Source organism: Budorcas taxicolor, chromosome 6 (assembly GCF_023091745.1).
Source record: "Budorcas taxicolor isolate Tak-1 chromosome 6, Takin1.1, whole genome shotgun sequence".
NCBI lineage: Eukaryota > Metazoa > Chordata > Mammalia > Artiodactyla > Bovidae > Budorcas > Budorcas taxicolor.
The window spans coordinates 12,742,129-12,756,454 of NC_068915.1; the positions used below are offsets into that span (position 1 = coordinate 12,742,129).

Here is a 14,326-nt window from a genome sequence, read left to right on the forward strand (position 1 = left end):
ATTAGTATAGTAAAATGGATGAACTACATGCTCCTTTTGATTTCAGTGGTTCTCAAACTTTTTGTTCTTAAGACTCCCTTTATACTCCTAAAAAAATACTGGGGAGTCTGAAGAACTTTTGCTTATGTTTAATATATATAAATATGTATCTGTATTATAAATGACAGCTGAGAAAATACAAGAACCCAAGGGTAAACAAGCACACATTCCATAGTGTCGGGGTGATAATGTCATCATATGCAATGCAGCCTCTGGAATACTTCTGTGTAGCTTGTGAGGATATGGGGGCTAAAAGGCAAATGATGACTCAGTATTAAGGAAATGGTTTTATCCTCCTGGCATCTCCTGACCAACCTTTGAGAACCACTGAGATTGTGGTTTGATTTTCAGTAATTGGTAGAGAAATCTGTATTATTGCACAGACAGGTAATAATTTATAGAGAAGTCTTAGTGTCCTATAAAATGAGTCCATAACATGAGAAAACAAGTTCAGAGAGTTAAGTAAAACTGTGACCCTTCAATTACTAAAAACAACTGTATAACCATTCTCTGTTAATCATGTGCTCTTATCAGTGGTTACAGCAATGACACAGCCATTAACAAGCGACAAGGCCATATAATTACCTCTTCCTCCTGTTCTTGATCTGACTCTGATTCCTGGCCACCCCAAGATGCCATGCAAGGTGGAGAAAGAGAGCAGGAAGAGCAGAGAGTATTTAGAAGAAAAGACAAGACTAAATACCCTGACAATAAACATCAACAGGCAAGCATACAGTTAGCATTCACATATTTTTTCTTACTAACAGTTTACAGAAGACAAGCACAAAAATTAAAGAAGATTGATTTAAATGCAAACATCTATAGATTCAAAAGACAAAAGAACCAAAATTATAAATATACTAATCTATTAGACAAAAGAACTAATATAAATGTATTCATTTCAGATATAGGTTACCAGCAGTCACAAAGTGTGACATTTCGTGGATTTGATGGCATATGTCTACAGAAATGGTGATGATAATATTTCAGCATAATATCTTAATGCTTTTGAACTGTGGTGTTGGAGAAGACTCTTGAGAGTCCCTTGGACAGCTAGGAGATCCAACCAGTCCATCCTAAAGGAAATCAGTCCTGAATATTCATTGGAAGGACTGATGCTGAAACTGAAACTCCAATACTTTGGCCACCTGATGCGAAGAACTGGCTCATTGGAAAAGACCCTCACTCTGGGAAAGATTGAAGGCGAGAGGAGAAGGGGATGACAGAGGATGAGATGGTTGGATGACATCACCGACTCAATGGACATGTGTTTGAGCAAACTCCGGGAGCTGGTGAAGGACAGGGAAGCCTGGCGTGCTGCAGTCCATGGGGTCGCAAAGAGTCAGACACAACTGAGCAACTGAACTGACTGAACTGAATATCTCAGCCATTACAGGTATTGATTAAACATGTAAAAGCCACAAATGAACATGCATTGAAGATATTTTCAATACACAGGCAATACTTAGGAGTTCTCTTGTAATAAAGAGCTACTCTGTTCTAAAATATATCTAAACTCTACCATGTTTGTCAATGTTTTCTTTTTGTTTTAGTTACTAAATGGAGAGCTGTCCTGGACCATCATAGAATTAATAACTGCCGGATATATCTTGACTTAGATACAAAAAGGAATAATGAACTAAATGCTTTCTTTTATAGCATACTGAAAGCTCATTTGAATCAGAGACAAAGCTCATTCATCTTTACACATCACTCAGATGGATTGCCCCAGCATCTACATATTTCTCTGTGGTTCTTATTTGGCATTCTGCTTCAGTGATTCAAAAGTGCTCAGTACTACAACCCCCAAAGTACATTCTTTACCACTGGAATGCTATTAGATAACAGTTATTTGGATGCATATCCCTACCGCTGTATTTTAATTCTTGTAATAACATGTAAATTTACATATGCAGATTGTGGCATTTCATTTTGATCATTAAATAAGAACTTAGTGTTAAATACGATGCTACCTAGTTTTCTCTATGTGACCGAGTTCTAATTTGTAAGAATAATTAATCATGAAAAATGGTGAATGAAAATAAACATAGAAAATGTTCTCTTTCACGGAGTTAAGATTTAGGATTTTAAATATGTTTCTACCTCTTCTCCTGGGCTTCCCTTGTGGCTCAGTAGATAAAGAATCAGCCTGCAATGAGGGAGACCTGGGTTTGATCCCTGGGTTGGGAAGATCCCCTGAAGGAGGGAAAGGCTACCCACTTCAGTATTCTGGCCTGGAGAATTCCATGGACTGTAGAATCCACGGGGTCCGCAAAGAGTCGGACACGACTGAGCGACATTCACTTTCACTTTTCACCTCTCCTCCAAGTCTCACCTGCTAGTATCCCACTTCTCAACCTCTGAAATACACTCTGACAACTTGCTATAACCTTCTATAAATTGCCACATGGGAACTTTCCATTAAAAAGGAATACTGGTCAAAATTTTTCGAAAAATAAAAGAAGCTTTTCCCAACATTTAATCTATTCCCTAGTCTTCTTTGATTTTATCAGAGTAATCAAGGAATTCTGTAAAGAGGAGAAGTTTGACTAGAAAGAAAAACTTCTAGTAGATTTGGGTCAAGTATTAATTTTCCTTTCAACAATGTTTCAAATCTATTCCTATAATATGTGAGTATTTTGTATACTCATCATGTTAAAATAGTTGGAACAATGAATCTGATGCTCCCCAGATAGTACAGGTTACAAAATGAACACATAATTATTTTAGCAACAAGGTAAAATACCCTGAAGTTGCTCTGAATTTCATAATACATAATCCACCTGTGAACTGGCAGTAAACAGAAGCTAATAGACTCGTAATGTTTTGGCAGGGCCGAAAGCGCTACTAGCATGGTGCCAGGAGGGCGCATAAAAACAATAAGGAAGGCAAAGTGAGTAATTTCATGTTCAAAATCAGTCCAAAAGGTTACATCTTACATTGAAATCTTCTCTCTTCCATATCCAATACATATTTATAGAAATTTTTCCATCAAAGTGAATTTAATGCAAAATAAGGTAGAGCTACTTTTTTCCCTACTTAAATGGAAAATCACAAACTGGACAGGGTATCAAAAATGACTATTACACATGGTTGCATTCAGTGTCTTTGCCTGTATCTATTCTAAAGGATTTGAAAATCAAATCCTCTACAGCCTGAACTGCACTACAGCAGATTATAATACCTTCGTATAAATTGGCAGGGTGATGTTTAAGTTGCAAATAGCTTGGTGCACCAGGCCTCTTGTAGATTTTGGCTCTTTCATAAATGATAGTCGTCCGCAAGGTTCCTGAGTCGTATCACGTACCTTGAACAAGAAAGGCATACATGCTTCACTCACGTGTGATAAACACTGTTTACTTTAGTGAGATGACACTCAAAACAACCAGAGAAAAGTAAAATTCACTTGGTGATGCTAATCGAGGATTTGGAAGTGTTCCTTTTCCCCTTTCCTATTATCATTTACAACGATTTAAAAAATCATTCAGCTTTTTTAATATTGTGATAAAGTATACGTAACACAAAACTGACCATTTCCACTTATATTCTTACCATTGTTATGCATACAACTCAGTGGCATGAAGCTCATTCACAAAGTTATGTGATTATCACTACTGTGCAAAATTTCCCATCATCCCAAACAGCAACATTATACCATTAAGCAATAACTCCCCATTCTCCTCTCTCTCTAGCACCTAATAGCCTCTACTTAACTTTCTGTCCCTATAAATTTGCTTGTTCTAGGTACCTTGTATAGACAGAGTTATACAATCTTTGTTCATTTGTATCTGTTATTTCAGGTTGCATAATATTATTAAGATTCATTCACATTGCAATATATACCAGAATTTCGTTTTTTTAAAAATTGTGTTAAATTGTACATAAAACATCATTTCAACCCTTTTTACATGTATAGTTTACTAGGATTAAGCACATACACACTGTTGTACAAACATTACCACCATGCATCTTCAGAATGTTTGCACCTTCACAGACTGAAACTGTTTCCATAAAACAATAATTTTCTATTCCTTCCTTCCCCCATATCCTGGTAACCACTATTCTACTTTCTGACTAGTTGACAACTCTAGGTATCTCATATAAGAGGAAACATACAATATTTGTCTTTTGGTGTCTGGCTAATTTTACGCATTTAAGGCTGAATAATATTACATTGTATGCATATATCACATTTTGTATATCCATTCATCTGTCGATGGATATTTAGAGTATTTCCACTTTTTGACTATTGGGAATAATGCTGCTATTAATATTGCAAGTAACTGGTTGAGTCCCTGCTTTCAATTTTTGGGGAATTGTTGGATGATATGCTAATTCTATGTTTTAACTTTTTGAGGAACTGTCATACTATTTTCCACAGTATGGAATGGTTACACCATTTTATATTCCTTCCAGCAAGGCATCAGGGTCCCCATTTCTCCATATCCTCACCAATATTTGCTATTTTGTTTTGTTTTTGATAATAGCCATCCTAATGAGTACTGAGTGGTATCTCATAGTGGTTTGAATTTGAATTTCTCTGCTGTTAAACATCATTTCATGTGTTTATTGGTCATTTGTACATCTTCTTTAGAGAAATGTTTAAGTCATTTTCCTATTTTTGTATTTGAAAACTTTTGCCCACCAACAATATCAAATATTAGCATAATTACATAGCATAGTAAATGGATCCATTACCCCTTAGAAGAACCTATCTTTAATCAGGAAAACCACTAAACCAGAAATGGCACAATGAAGGCTTTCAGTAGAGATCTTGAGAAAACAGACATTAAAACTTAAATAGAATTATTATTTCCTTTTATTTCATGAATCTCTCCCTCATACTCATTTTTGTTCTCTTTAGAACTGGTATCTAAAATGTAACTTGCATATGTTAAATTATGATAAATTGTATATGTTAAATATGATAAATTCCTAACTTAGATTAACATTCCTAAACAGGGACAACAAATTCATGGTACATTGAAGTGTCTCCACAAATGTTTATTGAATGAATTTATGAACGTATATCCAGTCTATTGCTCTACCTGGGATAATTTCTTGATAGATTAACTGGGTTTTTAAGAGCTTTTACTATAAAAATTTGTCACTAAGAACTCTTTTTGGTTCCACGTTTGTGAAGTTCATATATCAAAAAAAAAATTTAAGCACAAATATTTAAAAGAAATAATAGTTAAAAAATAGAGAGGCTTCTCTTAAAATTTGGAAAAGAATGACCAGTTTTCCTAATTAATCAGTAGGCAATTTGTCCCTCATTCTTAGCCTATAACTAAAAATCAAGATTGAATCTGAAATTTTAAAAAACAGTTTTTAGGAGTTTAAAATTTTATAGAAATACTTACAAAAAATCATTAGAAATGATTGAAAAGCAAATATTCTCTTCTACCAAAGGAAGTCAAGCCTTACTTGATGCTGAATAAAACACATTTCCAAATTCCATATATATATTACCTTGACAAAGAGAGGAAGTCTGTTTTCTTTGAAGGCAAAAAAACTGAATATATGATGTTGGCCACTCTTGGTTAATGGCACCAGGTTGCCAAAACAATCAACATAGATGGGTTTTCCTTCTAAGACCTGACGAAAATAGAGAAAAACAAAAAGAATACCATCGCTGAAATTATTACATTACTGGAACATTAAAATTCTTAAAATGTGCATACAATAATCTTTAAAATCCTGACTGACATTTTGTCTTATCTGTGACAAGCATGGACCAGCACTCCCTCTCCCTTCTCCAGGGGATCTTCCCAACCCAGGGCTCGAACCCGGGTCTCCTGCATTGTAGACAGATGCTTTACCGCTTTACCGTCTGAGCCACCAGGGAAGTCCCTTACTAGTAATAGGAATCTTCAAATGCATGTGGGCATTTAATCTTACTGTACTCATTTCTAACACTGTACCATGTTATTTTCCCAAATCAATATGTCTTTAAATCATAAATGTATATGTTTGACATCACAATGAACTGGGTTACTTGAATTCGATATCAAAAATACACACTTATGGAAAATTAAGAAATAAGACAGAGTAGTGTAGCAAAGCCCTGGATATTGTATTTTTGCGTTTACACAAAGGATATACCTCCTGGGCTGTTTCCTTTACTAGTTTTTAAATTTCCTTAAAATCTGCTTAATTTTAATTGGAGGGTAATTGCTCTACAATATTGTGTTGGTTTCTGCTGTACATCCGCATGAGTCAGCCACGGGAGTCCTGACTGCCCCTTCCTTCCTGAACCTCCATCCCACCCATCCCACCCCTCCACGTTGTTTTCGTTATGATTAAAGAATAATAGGGGAAAAAAAATCCAATAAATAGTCACCTCAAAAAAAAAGAACAAGGAAACATAACAACATGTAAATTGCTATATCCATTTATATACTTATAATTTATTGATAATGCATAATTTCTCCCTTAATAATCTTTAAAAGAGTCCTTTTATCCCTACTGAATGGGTCCAAATTGGCTGAAAATGGCACGTTGTAGACACTGGCCTTCTAGCTGATCAGGATGTTGACCGGTCTGTTTCTGATGGCATTAATTATTAGATGGGCTGCCCTGGTGGCCCAGCATGAAGAACCCCTCTGCCAGTGCAGGAGATGCAGGTTCAGTCCCTGGGTCGGGAAGATCCCTTGGAAGAGGAAACGGCAACCCACTCCAGTATTCTTGCCCGGGAAATCCCAGGGACAGAGGAGCCTGGTGGGCTACAGTTCATGGGATTGCAAAGAGCTGGCCACGACTTAGCAACTGAATAACATTTATTAAATACTATTTTAAATATATTAAAAGAGGTGTAAACAACATGCTAACATAAATTGGTTTTTGAAACACAGTACCTCCACATCCCTGCTTCTGGCCACCTCAGCAAAGTTCTCTTGTTGTTCCAGGGTCTTATCCACTTTATCATCAGTCATGCAGAAACACCTCAATCTGGCTTCAATGGGGTCATGTGATTTGGCAAACACTACAAATTTGGCCATATATGGTACACAGATAATTTCTCTATACACTTGTGATGCAAAGGTAACAGATTCCTGAATTTGTCGACAATCGATCAGCCAGAACCTATAAAATAAAACAAAGTCAGTTATCTGAAATTTAATTACAGTCATCCGTCAGTATCTACGGAGGATTGGTTCTTGGAACTCCACAGATATCGCGATCCACAGATGCTCAGGTTCATTTTACAAAAAGGCAGAACACAGTCGGCCCTCTGTATCCATGGACTCCACAACTGTGAAAAAGGATAGTCAGTTACATGAAAAATAAATCAGTTCCTTCAATACAATCAGAGTAATCATTGCATGCCTCTTGGAAAAAGTGAGAAGCAAGAGAGGGAGATAATGAGAGAAAGCAAAAACAAAGGGAAAGAAAGACAGGGAGGGGGAAATGGAGGAGGATGGATGAGAAGGAGGGAGAGACAAGGATGTGCAGGTGTTTCAGCCCAAATATTAAACACTGTGTAACTTTCTTCCTTGGGAAGTCTTCTGAGTATTCAGTCTTCTGAAATACATCTTCAGTGTCTAGAATCCTTTTGTGGTGCACCCTGGTATTATACCAGTATCTTGCTGGATGAGTTTCTATTTTCTTTGATCACCCTTGCTGTTCCTCATTTCATTTCCTAAAACTCTTTTCAACAAAATCTACCTAACGTTTCTTCATCTCATCATTCTTTTCCAAAGGACTCATAGTCACCAAGGTTGGATCAACCAAACTACTTTTTAAAAAAATCTGCTTTTGCTTCAGAACTCCTAAATACTGCTTAATATAATCCATACAAGAAATTATTGGCTTTGTGAATAATTTATCATTTCTAGCTTCAGTCAAATCTGTGACATATTTTGGTAATTTTTTTCCTTAGATATCATTTTATACATTATAGTAATGTTGCTAAACCTTCATGACATCCCTCAGGCCTTCAGAAAGGTAACTTCACAGAAAAAGCAGCAACCATCAGATGCACATTTTCTCAATTTGCTCTTTATACACGTCAAAGATTTTTTTCCAGATCCTCTCACTTTGAAACCTTCCTCCATCACTGATCCCTCCTTCCTGACTCATTGCTCATAATCTTTAAAGATTTGGAAATTTCCTTATCTTCTTAGCTTTTCTTTCCTTCAAGTTCCTGATCCATCTCTCCTCTTCTACTTTTTAATTGTGATAAAATATAATTTAATTGGCAGCCTCAACTCCAAGAAATGGGCTGTGTGCACTAATGATAATATAACCTTTGTCATTTTAACCATTCTTGAGTGCGCAATTCAGTGGCAGTAGTACATTTAAAATACTACGCAACCACAGCCACTCTCCATTTCCAGAAATGTTTCATCATCCCAAAGAGACACTATACCCATTAGACAGTAACTTTGAACTTTCCTGTTCACCTCAGTCCCTGGTAAACTCTATTAAACTTTGTCTCTATGAATTTGCCTATCCTAGGTACCTCATTTATGTGGAGACATGCAATATTTGTTCTTTTGGGTCTGGCCTATTTCATTTACTGTAATGCTTTGAAGGCAGCCTAGTTCCTGGTCCTTGGCAGGCCCTCAGTATTACCTCCTTCCTCTTTATACTGATTCAACTATCCTTGACTCACTGCTTCTTCGACTGTCTGAAAGAATTATATTATTCCTATAATAATATAATAACTCCTGATTTCTTTGTCTCTCCTATCAGGCCTGCTGTAAATAATGTTAACCAACATTCTGGCATTATTTCTGAATTACAGACTCCATTGTTGCCAGCCTCCAATGCCCTTCTGCATCTTAGCTCATGTTACCTTCTTTTCCACTTTTATCTGCCTGTTAGGTTTCTGTCAATCTCATGGGCTACCTTCTCTCTGACCACTCTGATGTGAACACCCGTTTTTGAATTCTTTCAGTAACTCTTTTGTATCTTTCCATTCAAAACTTGTCATTTTCTGGCATTAGAGTGGAGATGAGTGAATGGCAGGACACACAGACACACAGAACCAGAGACTCACAGGTGAGTCCTTTGGGTGGCTCCGACTACAAATGGATCACCACACCCAGCTATTGCTGTGCATTGTTATTCATGCATCTATCGTTTTACCCCCTGAATAAGAATGTAAGCTTTAACTACTCTCAACTTCAGCTTTCTCATCTTTAAAATGGACATATTCTATACACCTGTGTCTCTTTTGCTGTCTCGAATACGGGTTATCGTTACCATCTTTCTAAATTCCATATATATGTGTTAGCATACTGTATTGGTCTTTTGGACTCTGTGGGAGAGGGAGAGGGTGGGATGATTTGGGAGAATGGCACTGAAACATGTATAATATCATATAAGAGACGAACTGCCAGTCTAGGTTCGATGCAGGATACAGGATGCTTGGGGCTGATGCACTGGGATGACCCAGAGAGATGGTATGGGGAGGGAGGTGGGAGGGGGGTTCAGGATTGGGAACACGTGTACACCCGTGGTGGATTCATGTTGATGTATGGCAAAACCAATGCAGTATTGTAAAGTAAAATAAAGTAAAAAAAGAAAAAGAAAATAAAAGAAAATGGACATATTGCCTCTTGCTCTTCTTAAGTCACAAGAGTTTATAGTAATCAAATTAAACAAATAGGAAAACACTTGGCAATCCATTAAAGATCAAGCAAATGAGAACTAGTGAGTTGGTGTACACACATGCAATGAAACTAAACAGCTTAAGCTTTTTAAAGATATGTGACACAAAAAGGATAATGTGTAAATATGCTATGGTGCATAGAAGTCACTGAAAACTCTAAACTGTGTAAGCAAACCATGATATGCTCTGTGGTTTGGTTATCATTCTGTTTAAAAAAAAAAAAAAAACCAGTTCAGGCTATTTTGTTGACAGTAGGAAATTCATCATTCCTAAGTCCTTCAGGACTGGAAAAATTGGCTGTGGCTGCTAAAACTAGAGTCTGGGTCATACAGTAATAGCCAGCAATAATTTACTTTCTTTAGATTTTAATCTGAATGGCTGTACTTCATACTTCATTAATGCATTATCACTATTGCATTTACTGGCAAGTCTGGTTTAAGACATCAAAGTAAATGCAGACCATTTTTAAAACCAAACCCCCAAAAAAATTACTTTTAAAGAATGTATGAAACAAAGTAAAACAAAAGACATTTGGGCACACAATCCCAATGGTTTTTCTGTGCAGTAAAACCATACCTGGCAGACACATTGGTTGTAAAGGAAACACATTCATTGACAAATGTTAATGGCGTAGTTCCTGTAATATCTTCCCACTGAGCAGGGGTGGTTCCACCTGAAATAACAGGATTGTTGAAAAAAAATTAGGCAGAACTCCAAACTCGGTGCTATAGAATAAAGGCTTTGTGGTTCTGGCTTCTGGCTACGTTCATTCACTCTTCAGGATGACACCCTGGAAACAAAGTGACTGAAAACTACGTGCTAAGAAAATGACACACTGAAAACAGACATTAACACCACATTTCACGGAACTAAATTCAAGGGAGGTCATTTGAATAACTGCTTCAAATTACTAGGTGCTCTTTTCTCTCCCTGACATTCTAAAGTTTTTTTTTTTTATTGTAATTGCTAGTTTCTGAAGATAATTTTGAATTGTATTCAGTTGATGATTTTAAAAGATCCTTCGACTAACCAAGGAGCTGAATGCTTTGTTAAAGCAAAAATCCAAATACTCTTTCACTTGATATTTTAGGCAATTATTTTCAAGAAACAAAATTTCCTTTCAATTTGCAATTGAAGGTTGGCAAAAATCCTTGGAAAATATTAAAAGCTCAGTAAATATCAAAGTGAAAGAGCAAATGAGTGAATGCCTCTGTACACTGACACATCACTGGAGGGTGATGCTGACTTTCACTTCTACTGAGAAATTAAGTTGGCATAAATAAGGACAAAACTGTCTTCAGGCATTGCAGGAGAAATATATGTTTGAGAGGAAAACAAATTTTGACTCTAAAGGATTGTTAAAGAAGGGAATGAGTTATCAAAATTCCTTATTCTAGGAGGCCCATAAAATATACATTCTAAACAGAATTATATAATAGAGCAAAACACAAAAATCCAAAAATCTACTAACATATTTGTAAAAATTAACAAGTAAATTTAAGAAGTTGTTCAGAACAAATCCATCCCAAGACAGAGGCCCAGAATAACTAGACTAGATGGTGTCAAGGCCCAGGTGGTATCTTCATTTGATCATCTAGAAGGGCAGGATGTGCCACGGACATTTTTCAATCTGACTTGTTTTGCGTCCGCGCTGCTACATAGCATATTATAGGATGATTAATCACATACACATGAATCCGTAAGTATGGGAATGCTACATAATAAGCAGACATGAATAACTGGGAGAGGCCCTGAGTGAAGCATATGATTTCTCACTACTCTCATTTTAGGGCACGTATTTTCTTTTATTATTTTTGCTTTGTTTTGGTTTTGAGTGTCTTTTTTTGTTTGTTTGTTTGTGGTCATGCCATGTGGCATGTAGGACCTTGGTTCCCCCAACCATGGATCAAACCGGAGCCCTCTACACTGGAAGCACAGTCTTAACCACTAGATGACCAGGGAAACCCCCATGTACTTTAAAATTATGTCATACTATTAAACTTATGGGGTAAAGTCTCAATGGTTTGCTATCAAGAGTACAGGAAAAAAAAACATTGATAAGAAGGAAGAATGAGAGAGAGGATAAAAGAAGGATGAACATTCCTGCTAAAATGAGGAGAAATGAAAAAAAAATCCAGTAATACTGAAGCAGATATGGTTATTATTCCTACTAAAAACAGTATGAATATTTACTGAATGCTAGTACCATTCAGTTTCTGTTAAATAGGGAAATTCTCAATGATGTAGTTCCAGCACAGGTTACTTGTGTGGTTTTTCTTCTCTCTCACCATCTGTGGTAGTATTATTGGTCTGTGACAACCAGTGTCCTGGGAATATCTTTCTGGAGTTTGATGGTTAACTGAAAGCTATTGCAACTTCCAACTGAGAAGACTAAATACCCTTCCTTTTCCCATAGTTAGCCAACAGATTAATGATAAAGTCATAACCAATTCCTGGACAGAAAAGTTTGAAATAGTTGGTATAATTATTCAAGGTATCATTTAGTTTGCCACAGGTATAAGGTGATATCTTCAATGAAGGCTTAAAGCTTGGGTTTAGAGGTACATGGACTTGGGTTTGAATCCCAGCTCTGTCAGATATTTACAGTATAATCTCAGGCAAATTGTAAAAAAAATTCTCTCAGTCTTGGTTTCCTTTCTAGTAAAAGGGGATTAAACTTTCCTCAGAGGGCTACTTTGGAGATAAAAATGACCATGTGTTTGAAGTGTCTAAAAGTCTGGCTGGCATCAGGCTTTATTTAGAAAATATTAGTTCATTTCCTATCCCCTCTCACTTCCCTAGTCAGTGTGCTTTTCCTGAATTAATGCATATTAGTAAGATGCAGGCATCTTAGAACAAAGGTAATTTAGCATTTACAATCTAAGTTTCTTCTTCCAGAACTTTCTATTATTAACAAAATAGTCCTAGGTGACTCACCTGTGATGCTGCATAGCAATCTTAAGGTTGGTGCATCTCCCCCAAAACCATTCAACATGACATCACTTGAAGCTTTGGGGACAGGAATGGTCATGGTAATTGGCTTGTGAAATTTTCTTCTTCTAGGTTCCAAAGTGACTATAGGGCTGAAGGTAGCTTTGTTACCCAGAATCTTCTTAACCAACTCACTGTGCATAGGTTGAGCCTTTTAAAACAAAGGAAAAATATTAAAATAAACAATACATCATTATATTCCATGTCAAATTTCTTAATACATTTTTATTTCATAAATCAGTTCTGTGTCTTCAAATATGGCAACTGTAATTTCCTACTGTTACCAAACACTCATACAAAACTTTATGACACTGATGACTTCTAAGGGCAGCTTTTGCTCACCCAAGAATAATTGGATGCTTTAGCCATTTAATCCTCTTTTGAAAAGCTGATTCTGAATCACCGGAATAAAATCCATGTTAGGTTAACTTGCGTCTTGATGTGGGCGTACCTGTAGGCCAACGCGGATCCGCTTGGTCAGTGCCCCCTCGGGGAACACGGCCTGCACCTGGGGCACCACGGTGCTGCTCAGCACGCCTCCCTCCGGGCCAATCAGGTTGCTGTCCTGCTTGATGCGAGACACCACCGCAAAGTACTGTGGGAAGTCACGGGTGATGATGCGGCAGACCCGTTTCTTTTCTAGGTCTTCCGGGGTATCCAGCACTGAGATAAGAAATGACCCATCTTCACAGAGCAAGGATTCGCTTTTGAAAACATTCTAGCAAACTCACTGGCATAGGTTAACACTGAACAGATGTGGCAGCAAAACCCTTTTTTAAATAATAGGAAAATTTTAAAAGCAAGGCTATCCTAACAATACCAGAATCTCTCAAGACTTGTCAGCATTTGGTTGGCACATTTTAAGCAAAGCATTTAGTTCCAGGTGCAATATTGCAAGGCCGTCTTTGTAAGTAAGGGGGTTTGAGGGCAATGAAACAAACCTGTCCTATTTTTGGCTCAACGTGAGGAAGAGGAAATTGACCACGGGCTCCTTTCTTTACAAATTTCAAAGTTAGCTCAAAACTAGTTATTTGTGGTTTTCAGAAGTAATATGGTCCTTTTGGTTCTCAGGGGAGTAGTGTGGGAATAAAATCTGTCTTCGAAGGGTGAGATTTGTATCAGTGTGTTCATTCCAGTGGCATGGTTGTCTCTGAGATAATCACCGTGGATATTTTAAAAAGATCACTGATTGCAAATTTAGGGTTTCAATATTCCCCTGAAATCATGAACTTACCAAGCAGATCATCTAACATCAGGAGAATGGGATAATGGACTCTTGATAAATTGCATTAGTGTAGATATGTAGGGCAATAACAGTAAATCCAACTGGTTTAAAATTTGAAACTTTGAACTAAGTAGATTACTGAATTTTAAAGAGATTATGGAAAGCTATTCATTTTTAGAAAGCATTTTACAATTCTTACAGAGGCATGAACAGCAAGTGCCTTCTTCTTGACTCTTGAATATAACTAGATAGCAAAAGTCAGAAGTCCCAGCATCTGATCATTCATGACTGAAGACTGATACGTTGGCAATTACTAGCATATACTTATGAAAAAACAGGTTTTCACAGAACAAACATAACAAACATAAAAATATACAAATTCAATTCTGTTTCAAAATGAGCTTTTTATTTATGTAAAAAATTATATAAGAGTGGGTCCCCATCTAAGGACA

The 14,326-nt window shown here is 36.7% G+C and overlaps 1 protein-coding gene across 1 annotated transcript in view; it reads right to left on the reverse strand.

Annotated features, from left to right (window-relative positions):
- ANK2 (ankyrin 2) overlaps positions 1-14,326 on the reverse strand; it is a 251,070-nt gene that overhangs the window by 32,332 nt on the left and 204,412 nt on the right. Inside the window, exons 32-38 of the mRNA XM_052641694.1 lie at positions 13,101-13,312; positions 12,596-12,800; positions 10,235-10,331; positions 6,897-7,125; positions 5,512-5,637; positions 3,224-3,346; positions 625-657 (exon numbers count right to left, since the gene is read on the reverse strand). Coding sequence (XP_052497654.1) covers positions 625-657; positions 3,224-3,346; positions 5,512-5,637; positions 6,897-7,125; positions 10,235-10,331; positions 12,596-12,800; positions 13,101-13,312 — 1,025 coding nt within the window. The remainder of the gene's footprint in view (positions 1-624; positions 658-3,223; positions 3,347-5,511; positions 5,638-6,896; positions 7,126-10,234; positions 10,332-12,595; positions 12,801-13,100; positions 13,313-14,326) is intronic.